The 17,093-nt window shown below is 39.4% G+C and overlaps 1 protein-coding gene across 4 annotated transcripts in view; it reads right to left on the bottom strand.

Moving 5' to 3' along the window:
* Positions 1 to 17,093, bottom strand: part of Sfmbt1 (Scm like with four mbt domains 1) — a 127,232-nt gene that overhangs the window by 22,029 nt on the left and 88,110 nt on the right. For all 4 annotated transcript variants that reach the window (XM_028891298.2, XM_028891301.2, XM_028891297.2 and 1 more), the window contains exons 6-12: positions 13,803 to 13,891; positions 10,996 to 11,242; positions 10,182 to 10,276; positions 9,220 to 9,321; positions 7,663 to 7,813; positions 4,132 to 4,214; positions 267 to 393 (exon numbers count right to left, since the gene is read on the bottom strand). In XM_028891298.2, coding sequence (XP_028747131.1) covers positions 267 to 393; positions 4,132 to 4,214; positions 7,663 to 7,813; positions 9,220 to 9,321; positions 10,182 to 10,276; positions 10,996 to 11,242; positions 13,803 to 13,891 — 894 coding nt within the window. The remainder of the gene's footprint in view (positions 1 to 266; positions 394 to 4,131; positions 4,215 to 7,662; positions 7,814 to 9,219; positions 9,322 to 10,181; positions 10,277 to 10,995; positions 11,243 to 13,802; positions 13,892 to 17,093) is intronic.

Consider the following 17,093-nt stretch of genomic DNA (forward strand, 5'->3'; position numbering starts at 1 on the left):
ATACTAATGTATTTTGGTAACATCAAAATAAACGTTATTTTGACTTGCCCTTATGTAAATAAAGGACTTTAAAGAGCTTTTATTGACTTCCATTTCCTAAAATTTAAAAGTCAAGGACAAATAGTAAAATGTTAGCTTAAAATCTTGGGTTTCAAATTATCTCACTATTTAACAAGTCCACTGAGTCTAACAAGCTACCCTACAGGGGTGAGCAGGAAGAGCAAAGAAATGGCCACAGGAAACTTGTCAGGGGTGCTGGCCCTTACCTTCTAGCTGGAGCCACAGGTAAGAGCCTCTCACGGCAGTAATGGTGGCAATGCAGACTTCTTCAGGGAGAAGAGGGTTCACTGCCTCCACTTTCATGTTCTTCTTAAACTGGTGCTCATAAATTGACTAGAAGAAAATCAATGAATCAAATTTACTAATTAGATTAATATCTAGTATTAACTTGTGCTCAACTGGAATGTTTTGCAAGCAGTATTTAATCCCTAAATTTACAGTAAAGCAATAAACATATTTTGTTCTGTTTTGTTTTCAAGGAAGCAAAGGAAAAATAGGAGGAAACAAGTTTTAAGATTTAGTTATTTTCCTTCCTGATAACTCATTAAAAATTGCTGTTGGTTTTTGAGAATATAAACCTAGAGCTATCTAGATGGGCTGAGTGTATAAAGGTCCTTGTTTGAACCCCAGAACCTACAAGGCGGAAGGTGAAAAGTTCCATGTGTGCCATGACGTGCACATGTACAAATGCACACACAAAATAAATAAATACATTTAAAAATAAAACCATAACCTAGTAGGACGCATATAACAAGAGATAGCAAACATAGATTGGCAGTGAAGAAAGCCAAGAACTGTCAGAACCAGCACCGATGCAAGGGGGGCAGAAGTGAGTGACCTAAACAAGGTCTAGTTGATTTGCATGGTTCCTCTGGTTGGTTTCAGGCACGTCTCATGTAGCCCAGGCTGACTTCTAACTCTTGTTACGTGCAAAGATGTGACCTTTATTCCTGATTCTTCTACTTACACCCTCCAAGTGCTAGGATTTCAGGTATGTGCCACCACACCTTGCTTACACAGTTCTGAGGCTCTAACTCAGGACTCCAGGCATGCTAAGCAAGCACTCTAAAAAGATAATGAGCTACATTCCCAGCCCCTCATTTTTTTTAAATTAAAAACAAAATGTTTTTTGAGATGGGGGTCTTACTATTTAGAAATGGCTGGCCTCCCATTTATATCAATCCTCCTGCCTCAGCCTCCTAGAGCACTGGAATTACAGATGTGTACCTTCATGCTTGGAGGACCTTTTTTTTTTTAACTTTCTTTCTTTTTTTTTTTTCAGAAACATTTAAAAAGCATTTACATTATGCCATTATGTACTATTACATACCTCAGGGCAACTGTGTCTTTCCCTTCCCTACAGAAAGTGAGATTTATTCTCTGGAAAAGATAAAATACAAGATCTTTGGGCAGGAGGACACAAACAACTGTCAAAGGTGTGTATGTAGTGAAGGCCCAGCCGTAGCCTCTACAATATCAGACAGGGGACAGGAAAAGATCTTTCACAGTAATAGGACAACACATCAAGATAGAAGTTTAGTTCTTCTCAATTAATGGCCACTCAATTAAAGATCCCACTCTGTAGGAAAAGTCAAGGTTGACAAACCCCATCTAAACATGCTCAAATTTTCTAATCAGTTTTTTTGTTTTAGTTTCCCATTCTTAAATATAATCAGTAATCTAGAATGATCATATATTTAAGAATATAAAAGCTACATACAATAAAAAAGCAGGTAGCATGCAAAGAAACCTTCAAACCAGTAGTGGTGTTAACATCTTCTGGCAGACAAGAAAATCTATTTCATACTTAAAGAATAGTACACCATTAAAAATAAAGAACTATTAAGAGTTTTGTCTGATGGTGCATGCCTTTAATCACAGCACTCAGGAAGTAGAAGCAGATAGATCTCTGTGAGTTCAAAGCCTGTCTTGTCTACATAGCAAGTTCTAGGCAGACAGAAATAGGGAAATCCTGTCAAGTCAGTGAGACTCTACTGCAAAAATAAATTAAATAAAATAAAACAAAATGAAGAACTATTCAAAGAAGAGAAGTAGTCCTGAAAATAAAAAAAATATAGTATAACAAATTAAAAACTTGGGGCTGGAGAGATGGCTTAGAGATCAAGAGCACTTGCTACTCTGGCAACAGACCTGGGTTTGGTGCCAGAATCTATAGGGTGGCTCACGATCATCTATAACTCAATTTCCAAGGATCTGATGCCCCCTTCTAGCCTCTGAGGGCATCACATGCACATAAACACAAAATACTGAGATACATAAAAACAAATACATCTTTTAAAAAAAATTTTGTTTTTTGTTTTTCGAGACAGGGCTTCTCTGTGTAACTTTGCGCCTTTCCTGGAACTCACTTGGTAGCCCAGACTGGCCTCGAACTCACAGACATCCACCTGACCCCAGCACTTGGTAAACTGAGGCAGGATGATTACCATGAGTCTAAAGATAGCCTTGGGACTCCTAGTGAGTCTGAGGTCAATCTGGACTACAGAGTGAGAGTAAATCTAAAAAAAAAAACCCAAAAAACAAAAAACAAAACAAAACTATAAATTTTTGTTTGTTTTTTGAAACAAGGTCTAAAAAATATATGTAGCCTAGCTGATCTGGAAATCACTCTGTAGACCAGGCTGGCTTTGAACTCACAGAGATCCACTGCCTCTGCCTCCCAGGTGCTGGGATTAAAGGTGTGCGCCACCAGGCTCTGCTGAGATTTTATATTTTCTATAAGAGGAAAAAAGGCAGGCTACCTGCAACTTTGCACAAGGGAAGAGGAAAGGCAGGTTCATCTACAAAAAGTTAAGAGTAATCCTGTCTCAAAAAAACAACAATAAAACCTCAAGAGTAAAATTGTCTTTTGACTTAAAACAAAACACTAGAAGTAAGACAAGTGAGCAATATTTTTTAAATCCTGAGGTAATATCCAACCTAACTTTCATATTAAAGCTAAACTATGAGTATATCAGTAGGATGAAAATTTCAATATATAGAATTTAGTAAAGTTTACACAGTCCTTATAACCATGTTTTAAGAAGCTGTAAGCAATAACAGGCTCCATCAAAACCACCAAGAGGCTGAAGAGATGGCTCAGTGGGTAACAGTACTTGCTGAGAGAGCAAGAAGACCTGCGTTCAAATCCTCAGTACTTATACAAAAAGCTCGACATGATGGCGGATGTCTGTAATGCCAAAGCTGTGGTGCAGAGAGGCAAGTGGATACCACAGGCTCTCTGGGAATGAGCCTATCAGAAACAGAAAGCTTCACCTTTAGTGACAGACCCTACCTTTTAAAAACTGGAGAGAAACAAGACGACACCCAACATCCCCTTCTGGCCTTTTCATGTGCATATATGTCTGTCTCTGTCTGTATCGCTTTGTCTCTGTCTCTCTGTCTCTGTCTCTCTGACACACACACACACACACACACACACACACACACACACACACACACACACACGTAAACCAAGGAAAGAGGAAAGAGGCCATGATTTCTATTTAACAGCAGCTCCAAATCCTAAGAGAGGAGAGGGAATTCCCTGTGTGATAGTCACAGAACTACTCGGTAAAGTCTTGAAAGCTGTCTTTCCAGGGAGAAAAAAATATCAGAAACATTCATCTTCTGATTGGACTGCCTTTGTGGAATTAGTAACAAGAAGCTACTGGAGGGTAAGGGAAGAACTAGTAATAGACACAAAGAAAGTAACCAAACAGCAACAAAACAGCAATTATTCACATGACAAATGTTTTAAAAAGGAAAATAACCATAAAATACTGCAGCAGTGAGCTATTAAAGATGCATATAATGTAAATCTTTAACTGAAATTTTATCAAAACTAACTAGTGATGGTTAAGACAGAAGGGAAGGTAACACCAAACAGTTAAATGTTTATTTACTATACTATGTCACCACAAGTGTCTAAAATTAATACCTCAAGAGTATAGCATATTATTTTGAAAATAATGAGGTATAAATACAAGAATCACAATGAAGGAAAAAAAAATGTGGTCACTATATAAACTGAGGACATGATCTCTCCAAGGTATGGCTGTGGGGTCTCACCGGAGGGAAGCACTTCTGGGGGGCAGCTTCGGCACCACACTGTTTGAGGTAGTCAGCCCAGTCAAAGTCCTGGCTCCGGAAGCCTGAACAAAGACAGAAGAGCAATGATTCACACCTAATACACCTCTGACTCCAGCATCTGCCATGTGTCCACTCACAACTCCTCATACTGTTAGTCTATGTACTTTCATCAATGTGGAGGGGCACTCTATAATATAAACCATAATTAGTACTTTTCATGCTAGGGAACTGAACCCACAACTATACAGAGCTAATTTTATAGAATTACTCTGGAAAAAATTTAATTATGTAATAAAATTAATGAAATAGTTGTTCAAACTTCCAAATTTCAAACCAGGTCTTTTTGAGCAGTCTTTTTGTATGACTAGTTACTGACAATTTGTCAAGTTTAAAAAAAACAAAATAAAAAGACAGGATTTGGTTTTGTATACAGAAATTTAGTCTTATTGATTTTATTAGTACTTTTTTCTTCTCTTTTTTTTTTTTTTTTTTTTTTTTGTTGTTCTGTTTTTTCGAGACAGGGTTTCTCTGTGTTGCTTTGCACCTTTCCTGGAATTGTCTTTGTAGACCAGGCTGGCCTCGAACTCACAGAGATCCGCCTGCCTCTGCCTCCTGAGTGCTGGGATTAAAGGCGTGCGCCACCACCACCCGGCTTATTAGTACTTTTTAATCAATGAGGACTTTTTGTTAATAAGATCATTTGCTTTTAACATGTCTTAGCTAATACCAATGCAATGTCTTTTTTTTTTTTTTCTCCCCTTAAGACAGGGTCTTATGTGGTAGTTCAGGGTACCTTAGAACTCATGTAGCCAAAGCTGACCTTGAATTATTGACTGTCCTTCCTCTACCACCTTCCAAGTTCTAGGATTACAGGCATATACCACTATACCCTGGCTCTGCTGTAATACTCTTTAACACTGTTTTCAGATTCATGTACTACAGAATCTGTCTAATGTTCCCAGGGATAGAGAGAATAGTGGGCACAGGGATGCAGCTGGATAGGAGGAATAATGTCCCTACTATTGTTGACAAAATCAAACTACTAATAGAGAAGATTTTGACTGTTCATAACACAAAGAAATGATATAATATCTAACAGATATGTCCATTACTCCACCCTGATCATTATAATTGAATGTATGTATGTATTAAAATGCTACCCTGTACTCCATAAATACATACAGTATATGTCAATTAAGAAAACATTTTAAAACTCTAAATGCTCTTATATAATCTGAATCATAAATTCAACTCAGACTAAAATAAACAATTCTCTACTTGAATCTGCCACGGTTCTTGGTAGGAACACCTCCAAACTAGCATCTGACTCAACTCCATCTGTATGAGAGTTACATGGTTGCTGTTCACTTTTGTCTACATTTTTCTGCCCCAGAGTGTAATCACAGGCTACTCAGAACTGTGTCCTCCTACAGGCGACAGCCCCTGCTGTCCTCTTTCTTGACCAAACAAAAGAGGCCCCAGCGCTCCCTCTGACCCAATCTCACTTCAGATACAACATTCCCTGACATGTTCCTTTCTTAAATACTTCTATTTTTATATAAGTGTATGTACATATGTGTGCATGTATTCACACATGTATGCTGGTACCTGCAGAGTCCAGAAGTGGGTACCAGATACCCTGGAACTAGAGTTGCAGGCAGCTATGAGCCACCTGCTATGGACACTGGGAATTGGACTCTGGACCTCTGCAGAAGCAGCAAATGCTCTTAGCCACTGTGCCATCTCTCCAGGCCCCACTGTCGTTTTCAATTACATAATTCCCTCCTCTCCTTCTGATTACAAGTTCAGTTGACTTGTCGACAGTATGCCCAAAGCTCCTATATCTTTAATTCTTGTTTTCTCCTTTTCACACAAAGGTAACAAGCAGTATAAAGAATATGGAATATTCTGCACCTTCCTGCAAAGCAACACGTTCCTAGCATAGTGTTCGATGCCATACTTTCCCACCAGGTGCCCTTGTGCTCTGCTCGCTGATGGTGGAGAACCTGGGAAGTTCTGTGGATGTTTTTTCCCATGCGCCTCTTGAAAGGCTAGATTATCTCATCTCTGCCTTCTCAGTGATAAATTCAATACGTGTTCACAACAAACATTGCATAAATGTTTTTTTGGATGAATGAATGCTGGGTAGAGGACAGTTTATGATCCCTGCTAATATAAGAGTACTTCCAGTACAATGCTTCAGCAGTCAGCATTCAAGAGAAGCCTTGATTACCAAAGCCTACTAAGTCAAACCAATCTGGTTTCCAGGTATAAGAAAAACTAATATCTGACATTTTCCAGATATTCCAAGTTTAAAAATACTAAAAATTTCAGTCAAATTCAGTGAAGTTTTAGTTCAGTGCTTTGATTAGGCAAAATATATTTTACAAAGTTACAAGAACAAGTAAAATGAGCTGTTACACATTTTAGATCTTGATCATAACGTCCCTCTGACTAGTCATCTCCATAACAAGGCCTCAACACCTAAAACTCATCCACCTTCTAGCTAGGACTACATGCTCAGTGTTTGTCAAACCTACTATACTAATTAGTGTCTGTCAGCTTCACACAAACACAGACATACCTGGGAAGAGAGACTCTCAATTAAGGGATTGCCTTCATCAGACTGTCATCCCAGGGGAGAGTCTGTAAGGCATTTTCTTGATTAATGATTAATGTGGGAAGGCCTAACCTACTGTGGGGACTGCCACCCTCGGAAGTTGGTCCTAGGTTGTATGTACAAAAAAGCAGTCTGAGCAAGCCATAAGGAACAAACCATTAAGCAGAATTCCTACATAATCTGCTTCTGCTTCTGCCATGGGTTCCAGCCTGGACTTACTTTAGTGATGAGTTTTAAGTATAAGATGAAAAAAAACCCATTCTCCAAAGTTGTTTTTGGTTCATGTCTTATCACAGCAACAGAGAAGCAAACTAGGACACCACCCCTCTGTGACCTCCCAACAGATTCCAAATGGAACAGACTAGCGAACCACAATAGAAGCAGGCTTGAACCTGTCCTTCCAGCTGGCTATACAAATATATGTCAAAGTATGAAAAAAATACTAACACTTCAGCTTGTGACTTCAAAGATTACAGAATGAGCTGGGTGTGGTGGCACATGCCTTAGTCCCAGTACTCCGGAGGCAGAGGCAGGTGGACCTCTGTGAGTTCAAGGCCAGCCTGGTCTACATAGCAAGTTCCAGGCCAGTCAGGCCACATAGTAAGACCTTTAATCAATCAATCAATCAATCAATCAATAAAATTATGGAATCTAGATCTCATTTACCTTATCTTGGGCCTCCATAATACTCAAGACAGGAGGTATAAAAGATCTTAACAATACCATCCAACACACATTTCAAGGGCTAAGGCTGGTACATGAGGATTTTAAGGCCAGCATGGGTTATATGGTGAACATGAGGACACACTCAGCTACATAGTGAGAACCTACATAATTAATTAGGATAGTAATAATTTTGAGAAACAACACAGAAGGACTCAAATCCGCACCTGGAGGAGGGTTGATGTGTAAACCATTCTTTAGACTCCACTGCACAGGAAAGATGCCAGGACTGTTAGCATGGCACACAAATGATCTCCTTGTATGGTCTTCTGGTCGAAGGTCATCCATTTCCACCAGAAAGTACTTATTATCAAAAATCTATATAAGTAAACAGATAAAACTGACCAATGGATTTATGTATATTATACACATTATACACACGCACGCACGCGCAAACATGTATCTATCACAGATAGACTTGTACTTTCCTTAGCATAATCAAACATGTTGTTTATACTCACACTGGATTATTAAAATATTCAATAAACGTTAGTTCTACATCAGGTACTAGTTTAGTTAAATATCTTCATATATTTACTCAGTTTTACTTTTTGTAACAATCTAATGAGGCAGGTACCATTTTCAATTCCATTTTTCAGGTAAGGAAAATGAATTTAAAGAAAAGTAAAGTAACTTACTGCAGGTTACACAGTCCAGGAACTGCAAACCTGAACTCAGTCAAGTATTTGGGTTCAAAGCAAAATTTAGTTTAAGTTAAGGGGTCAACTACATTACTATACTAACTTCAAATGCCAAAATAAGAACATAATAAATGTCCTCTTCAGACTCCAGAGAAGGTTGATAGGTCTTGGTCTCAGTCTCCTTTTGTCTCTCTTTCTCTCTGTGTGTGCGTGTCTTAAAGATTTCTTTTTATTTCATTACTTACATGTGTGTCTGTCTATGTCTGTGTGTATATATGTCACATGGGTGTAGGTGCTAAGGAGGAGGCCCTGAAACTGTAATTACAAGTGGTTATAAGCCACATGATGTGGGTGCTGGGAATTAAACTAATCCTCTGTTAAAGGCTCTTAACCACAGAGCCTTTCCTCCAGCTTCCAGCAAAGATTTAAGACTACTTACAGGCTCAAAAATCTCTCAGTGCTCTGAGAATAATCTTCCACTAAGACAAAGAAAATGTAAATCTCATCAAGTCAGATAATTAAGCATCCTAGTAATTATTCCCAGTTATAATCCACCTTGGGCTCTACTTTCAGAAAATGGGCTTCTGCTCTGGTCCTAAGCCAAATACTTCCCATTACACAAGAACTGCACCTTGACAATGTGGTCACTCTTAACAAGAGCCTTAATTTTGTAAGCTGTTGGAGAGATTAAAGTCTGAGTCCAGAACACACAGCTGTACCTACCCTAATGGTGATGCTAATTCTGTGACCCTACATGCCTCTCTATGCCCCTAAAACCTGTCGCTGGTTTATAAACATGGGCCCAAATACTAGTCAAGTCCTTTCTGTTATACAAAGTAAGAACGTTTCCTTCTCCTACTTTGGTGCTCTGGCTGTGCTCTGCTTTGGCTGTTCAGGACTGCTAAGCTCTGAAGAAGAAATGGCGCAGACACACGAAACTGGACAATACAATACAAATATATAGAAGAGATCTGGCTTTACAGTGAATTGTATTAGCATAGCCTCAAGATCAAACTACCACCATTTCCTCAACTAGTCACCCTGATGGCAATTCTTTCCAGAAGAAAATTACTCCCATTTCACCTTAGCAATTGTAGCAGGAGAAATCCCAAAGGGAGACCATGGGTCCACAGCTTCCAATTTCATATTTACAGAAAATTCATGGGTTCCAATAACTTGCTTATCCTGAAATGTATATAACAAAAAAGAGTAAAAATAAAGTATCTTTGACTTAATTTACACTCATATATAGCTGACTACTTGTGATGGTTAATCTTCACTGTCAATCAGATCATCTGAATCTGGATCATCTCTGGTGTGACAAGCTCTGGGTGTGTCTCTAAGGGTATTTCCAGAGAGGTTTAACCAAGGAGAGAAGAACTAGACTCTGAATGTGGAGAATACCCTATGAACTGTGGTCCTGGACTTGCTGGAAAAGTGGGAAGTGAGCTGCACCAGCATTCCTTTCTCTTTGCTTGCTGATTGCATGTTTCCTGTAGCCAGGCACCTCAAGCTCCTGTCTCCATACTTCTCAGCCACGACAGCCTCCCTCGCTTCAAACCAGGAGTTAAAATAAACCCTTATTCCTTAGGTTGCTCTTGTCACAGGCATTTCATCACAGCAACAGGGTAATCTAGCTAATTAAAATAACAAGAGCTGTCAAGCTTCTGGTACATCATCCTGTAATTTTTCTTCCTGGGAAAATCTATTCAGGACAAAAACAACTACTCATGTAAAACATTCCTCTCTCCGTTTGGAATACAATGAACACCCGTAAGAAAGATTACACTTATTTCCTAACTAGTTAAGGTTATGCAGTTAAGACTGGAAAAGAAGACATTTGGGTAGCTTTAAGAGGACACTGAGAGAAACCCAGTTAACTGCTGGAAAACAAGGCTGATCATAATCTCTCCAGTTTGACCCCTCCTTCCCACCACAGGTCACTCTCCTGCCTCCAATGATTACTTTTCATTCTTTACCTCCTCTAATTGCTACTATCTACTATAAGGAGAAAATTTGTATTTATCATGAGTTTCTGTTTTTACCTTAAATAAGTAAGAGGGCAATGGCTCTTCCTCTTCCTCTTTTACTTTGGCCAGAATCTCTTGCCAGTCAGCTTCATTTTTCAGGTGCCTGATGGCTTTAGTATAACAAAACAGCATGTTTTAAGAGGAGAAAACCTATAGTTTTAACTTCTGAAATCATTCACATAAACATAAGTACTTTCTACTGTGGGTTAAGGAAAGTTCAGGATTGTTTCCCCACCACCGCCCCATGCCTGCAAGAGGGCAGGGTTTCTCTGTGTAGTTCTGGCTGTCCTGGAACTTGATCTGTAGACCAGGCTGACCTCGAACTCGGGGATCAGCCTGCCTCTGCCTCCCAAGTACTAAGATTAAAGACATACACCACCACGCCTGGCTTTTTTTCTTTTATGGGTGAGGGGTTCAGGTCCACCTTCATACAAAAGAACTTGTACCCTAATCTCAGTATTGGACTCTGTTTAAGAGGCCAGAAAATGAAAGTTTGTTAAAATCTCTACAGTAAGAGCAGAAGTAATGCTGCAGCCCACGAAATAATGCAACAAATACCCAAACTGGACTACATAGTTATAAATGCAAGTAAGGATAAAATATTGGAAGGAAAGCCTGAGGTATAATCAGTAGTGTATGCTAAACTCTAAGTGTAATAACAAAATCAAAGAGAAATATACACCTAATGCAATTACTTTGTATAATACAAAACATTTTTATGTGAATTAAGGAAGGTACTTATAATATGTGGAATACATTTTCAGCCTCAAAGACATTAATAATAAAACAATAACAGAAGTTTACAGAAAAGTATTGTGTTACTCTTTACCTAGTGGGGGCTGAAGTTCATATCCTTGCTGAGCAGCCCAACCAATGTGATGAAGAAACGGATCTAAGTAATACAACCAGTGTTCAAAACCGTCACAACTTTCAAGTCCTTCATAACGCAGCTTCAGCCGTCCCCCAATGTTCTCAACAACAGTGACAATCCAAGTGCTTAGAGAGTCCTGAAAAGCTTGGCATTCTAGTCTGGATCCTGGGGCAATGAGGTCTAAAGGATTCCTTCCATGACGGAGCTGTAGGATAGAAACATGAAACGGGAGGGGTTAGTGTTTCTTTTTAAGAGTCAAGTTCTAAATTTTCCCAAACTAGTCTTCATATTGTTTTACTCACCCAAACACTGGCATTAAATTACATTGTCTACAGACAGTCTCCCACAATATCACTTTTGAATGATATGAAAATGTTTATCATAAAGAAAATCTTACTTATAACACAGTAAAATTATTTTAACAAATATCTCTAAATTATTATTTCATTTAGTATAATTTTAAAAATAGAATCTTGTCTCTGATTATGAAAGCAACTATGATCACCATTAAAGAGAAAGTCAAACATGCCTACCCTCTTTTAGAATCCTAAAGACCTAAAAAGACCAGAGAATAGTTGGTATAAGCACTACACACAAGTCAATATCCACTTATGCTTCTCTTTGTTCTTTTTTTTTCAAAATATATACTGTTTTTATTGATTAGATCACAGTATTAGAGCAGATGTCAGCTTCTCTACCTTTTAAATTGTTCTTAGTATTTTGCATCTAAAGAGCAATAATGTATCTACTTCTGATGAGATTTTACTTGTCCCCATTCCACATGTTCTTATGAACAGTAAGAACTTTTGGTTACAGTGAAAGGAAAGGAAAATTTAACTATCTAGATTTTTTTACTAAGAAAATTAGAGGCTACATAAATGGCTCAACAGTGAAGAGTATGTACAGCTCTTGTAGATGACTTGAGTTTGGTTCTCAGTATCCATATGTCAAGTAGCTCACAACTGCCTATAACTCTAGCTACAGAGGATCTGATGTCCTCTCCTGGCCTCAACAAGCACTCATACTCAGGTGTACAAACCCATACTCAGACACACACAAATATATATCACTAAAAATAAAATTGTAAGTTGGATATGTTGTTACACATCTTTAATACTAGAATTCAGGAAGCAGAGGCAGACAGATGTTTGTGAATTCAAGGCCACTGTGGTCTACATAGGGAATTTGAGGCTAGCTAGGCAGTGGTAGAGCACCCCTTTAATTCCAGCACCTGGGAGGCAGAATCAGGTAGATCTTTTGAGTTTGAAGTCAGCCTGGTCTACAGAGTGAGTTCCAGGACAGCCAGAGCTACACAGAGAAACCTTGTCTCGAAAACACCAAAAAGTAAATAATAAAATAAATAAATAAATAAATTTTACCATCTAGATATGTATTTAAAACTACAATAAAGTATAGGGGGGCTGGAGAGATGGCTCAGCACCCATATGGCTGCTCAAAACTATCTGTAACTCCAGTTCCAGGAAATCCACCACATTCATACAGACATATAAGCAGGCAAAACACCAATGCACATTAAGGACCTCTGTGAGTTCAAGGCCAGCCTAGTCTACATAGTGAATTCCAGGACAGCCAGAGCTGGTGCAGAGAAACCCTGTCTTGAAAACACAAAGACAAAAAGGAAAGAAAGAAAGAAAAATAGTGTCAGATTCCCAGCACCTATGTAAATTGGATGTGGAGGCAGGCACCTATAATCCCAGCACGGGGGAACAGGGCTAGAGGACCCTGAAAGGCTCGCTAGTCAGTCAATCTAGCCAACTAGTGAACTCCAGGACAAGGGAAAGCCTCTGTCTCAAAAAATAGAGGAGAGCAATTGATGAAGACACCCAGTGTCAACTTCTGACCCACACATGCGCTCCACACACGCATACAAATATGCACGCGCGCACACACACACATGCACACACACAGAAAAAAAAAAAAAAAAGAAGAGACTAGAGGAAACTTAATTTATACAGTAGTTACCTTGGGTTTAAGTCCCAGAATATAGGAATGAGGATGGGGTTAAAGAAAAAAAAAAAAAAAACATTAGTGAACTTGTTCCAAAGTCATCACTTAACCACCGCCCCCAACCTCCATAGTCTTGGTCATCCTGGCACTCATTATACAGACCATGCTGGCCTCAAACTCAGTTTTTCCTGTCTTCCTCCTGAGTGCTGGAACCAAAGGTATGAGACACCACTCTCAGACTACTTATTCTTATCATTCACTGTTACATATTTTCCTAGTATAAACTGCTCTGTGAAGCTTTCATATCTAGATGTATAAAAGGACAAATGAACAAATGGAGGAACACATTAATAGTTATAAGTTTTAAAATGGCAGAATCATGATCAATGCAGGGCAGGATATTTTATATGCTCATTGTTCACAACCTCATCCATCCATCCAACCATCCATCCATTCATTCATTTAATTTTTACCAGGAGTTCAAGATGTGCTAGGCCCTGGGTAAGAATAAAAAATTTAATCTGAGTACAAAAAAAAATTTAAAGTTGTTTGAAACAGTGTTCACAAATGGGCATGGAAGTATCTATTAGTAGAACCTCAAAAGAAAACTGATTCAGAAGCTTCTCAGATACTGAGCAAGTCAAAGTACAACTTCTGCTATGAAGTCTAAATGTTCCAATACTCGTGCTTACAACTCTAAGAACAACATTTCTCTATTCTCTAAGGAGTAAATTAGCAGTTACTGTTGATTTCTTGCAAAGGTTCCCACACTGGTTTAAGCAGCAGTTGATACTTACGCCCTCTAGCAGAGACACAGGAGGACTACAGGCTCCTCTCAGGGTCTGCTTTAGAAATGCACCCCAATCAGACACTTTATCTCTGATGCCTAAACAAGGGAAGAAAGAGTTATTACTCATGTCAGCCACAGAACACAAAGAAACTTGACATATAGAAATGGCTTAAGGGTGTGTTTATCACTTAAAAATCAGTGTATTGCTTCTTTGAGAACATGAAAAGATCAAACAAAATAGTTACAAAACTTCCCACTCTCCACTCAGCCATGTGCTCGTTAGTTTTTATCACCTTGACACAAACTACGGTCATCTGGGAAGAAATCCCAATTAAAAAATGCTTCCATCCCACTGGCCTGTACACTAGTCTGCGGTACATTTTCTTGATTACTGACGGGTGTGGGAGGGACCAGACCACTGTGGGGTAATATCCTTGGGCAGGTGGTCCTGAGGTGGGTAAGAAAGCCAGCTGAGCAAGCCACAGGAATAAGACAGTATAACGTTCCTCCATGGCCTCTGCTTCACTTCCCACCTTGGCTTCTCTCAATGAACTGTAGCCAGAGATAAATGTATACCAAAGAAACGCTTCCCTGCTCAGATTGCTGTTGGCCATGGTCTTTATCATAGTAACAGAAACCAAATTAAAACAACTACTCTCTGGTTAGCTCAATAAGAATTATAAGTAAAACAAAGACTATGAGTTGTATATAAAATAATTCCCTTAATTTTACAAAAAATAAAGCTTCATTTCTATTATAAAAATTTTCAAACATGAATAAAAAATACAGAAAGCGGGCTGGATGTGGTGATGCATGCTTTTAACCCAATACTTTGGGAAGTTAAAGCAGATAGATCTCTATGTGCTCAAGGCCAACCTGAACTACATAGCAAATTCCAGGCCAGTCAGGGCTACATAATGAGACCCTGTCTCAAAAAACAAACCAACAAAAACATACACAGAAAAAGGTATGATGAATCTTCATGCACCCTAGCTTCAACAACTGTCACCTCATGCCTATACGTTTTATCCAGAGCAAAAGTTAGCAAACTGCCTTGTGGGCTAAGTCAGACCTGCTTTTTATAATAAAACTTTATTGGCACATAGCCATGCTGACTGTTGATGTTTTGTCTGTGGCAGCCAGCTTTCAAACTGCAAGGGTAGAGAGCAGCAGCTATGACAGAGACCATATGAGTGACAGAGCTAAAGCCTTCACTATCTGGCCCTGAGCAGATCATTTGCCAACCCCTAGCAAATACCCTCACAAATTCTACTGCCACCCAATCAAGAATTACTTAGAAGCCAATTTTAAACATCATATAATTTTATCCATATATATTTCACTAAATATTCATAAAATAACTTTACTTTTTTTTATACATGTGAGTAGTTGCCTCAATGTATATCTATGAGTCACGAACATGCAGTGCTCATGGACAGCGGAAGATGATGTTGGACCCCCTGGGACAGGAGTTACAGACTTTTGAAATGTCATGTGGATGCTGGGAATTAAACCTGGGTCCTAAAGAAGAGCTGCCAGTGATCTTAACTGTTGAGCCAACTCTCCAGCCCCAAAATAACTTTTTACAAAACCAGAACATCACATGTTTAACAAGTTAGTAATTTTTCAAAAGCAAATGTCTAGTTTACATACAAACTCCCTTAATTATATCAATTTATTTTTAACTTATTTCATCACATTGGGAACCACTTTAAGCACCATATACTGTCAACAACTTGTGATTGAAATTCCTTTTGTCTGTAGATTCATTCTCCTCTTTCCCTTCTCTCAATTTTCTTGTAACACACTTACTGAGACACACTGCCTCTTATCTTATAGTTTTTTTAGATTCTGTATTCATTGGCTGCTTCCTTACAGTGACCAGTTATCCCACTGCCCCCATTTTTTCTCATCTTTTTACTCCCGTGCGTGTGCGCGTGCGTGCGTGCGTGCGTGCGTGCGTGTGTGTGTGTGTGTGTGTGTGTGTGTGTGTGTGCGCGCGCGCGCGCGTGTGTTAGTAAGGACTGAACCCAGAGCCTTGCGCTTGCATACAGGCAAGTATACTTCCACTGACACTGAGTTAAGCCACCAGCCCTGCCCTTTCTATATTCTACAAATCAAGATTTAGAGTCAGAACTGATTTTTCTGGAGAGGAGAGAGTAAAAATATTTCACAAGTGGAATTATATCCTTCCCCAAAGAGGCACATAAGGTCTAGGTGTCTGTCCTGTGTCTTAGAGTTTCTATTGCTATGACGAAACACTATGACCATAAAGCAAGTTGGGAAGAAAGGGGTTTATTCAGCTTATACTTCTACAATGCTGTTCACCACTGAAGGAAGTCAGGACAGGAACTCAAACAGGGCAGGATCCTGGAGGCAAGATCTAATACAGAGGCCATGGAGGGGGTACTGCTTACTGGCTTGCTCCCGATAGCTTGCTCAGTCTGCTTTCTTATAGAACCCAGGACTACCTGCTCAGGCATGGCAACACCTATCATGGGCTGGGCCCTCCCTCATGGATCACTAATTGAGAAAATGCCTTACACTGGATGTCATGGAGGCATTTCCTCAACTGAGGCTCCTTCCTCTCTGATGACTCTAGCTTGTGTCAAGTTGACACACAAAACCAACTAGTACATTCTGTAACATTAATAGCTTTGTTAAAAACTGTATGTGCATGCATGTGTTGTGTGTGTATGATACAACTGTATTTACCTATAAGCACACATGGAAGGCCAACAGAGAATGCCAGGTGTCCTGCTATATAACTTTTCAACTTATTCCACTGAGAGAACTTAAATTCTCTCTGTTTTACATACAACTCTTATTAAACTAACCAGACAGAAATGTCTTAGCTTGGTTCCTATTGCTATTTTTTAAGTAGGCCAGCTAGCTATCAGATTAGGGCTTCTTTCTCCTATGTCTGCTTCCCGCTGTGCTGTGCTGACTGTAGGTGCTGGGCTCTGAACTCAGGTCCTCAGGTCCGCAGGGCAACCCCTCTTCCCCACTGACAGTCATGACAGTATGGCAAGATATTTCTGACTTGTTTGTCATTTCCTGACCCGAACCAGAAACAACTACTTCTCTAAGGAACCCCTATATGTTTCAGTAAAAATAGTATTTAAAGTTAGATTTGGTAGCTCACAAATCTAATTCCAGAAACTGAGAGGTAGAGGCACAAGGATTAAGAGTTCAAGATCAGCCGGGGGGGTGGGGGTGGGGGGTGGGGGGGGTGGGCGTGTGGGGGTGTCGCACACCTTTAATCCCAGCACTCAGGAAGTAGATGCAGGTGGAACTC

This window comes from Peromyscus leucopus, chromosome 9 (genome assembly GCF_004664715.2).
Source record: "Peromyscus leucopus breed LL Stock chromosome 9, UCI_PerLeu_2.1, whole genome shotgun sequence".
Taxonomy (NCBI): domain Eukaryota; kingdom Metazoa; phylum Chordata; class Mammalia; order Rodentia; family Cricetidae; genus Peromyscus; species Peromyscus leucopus.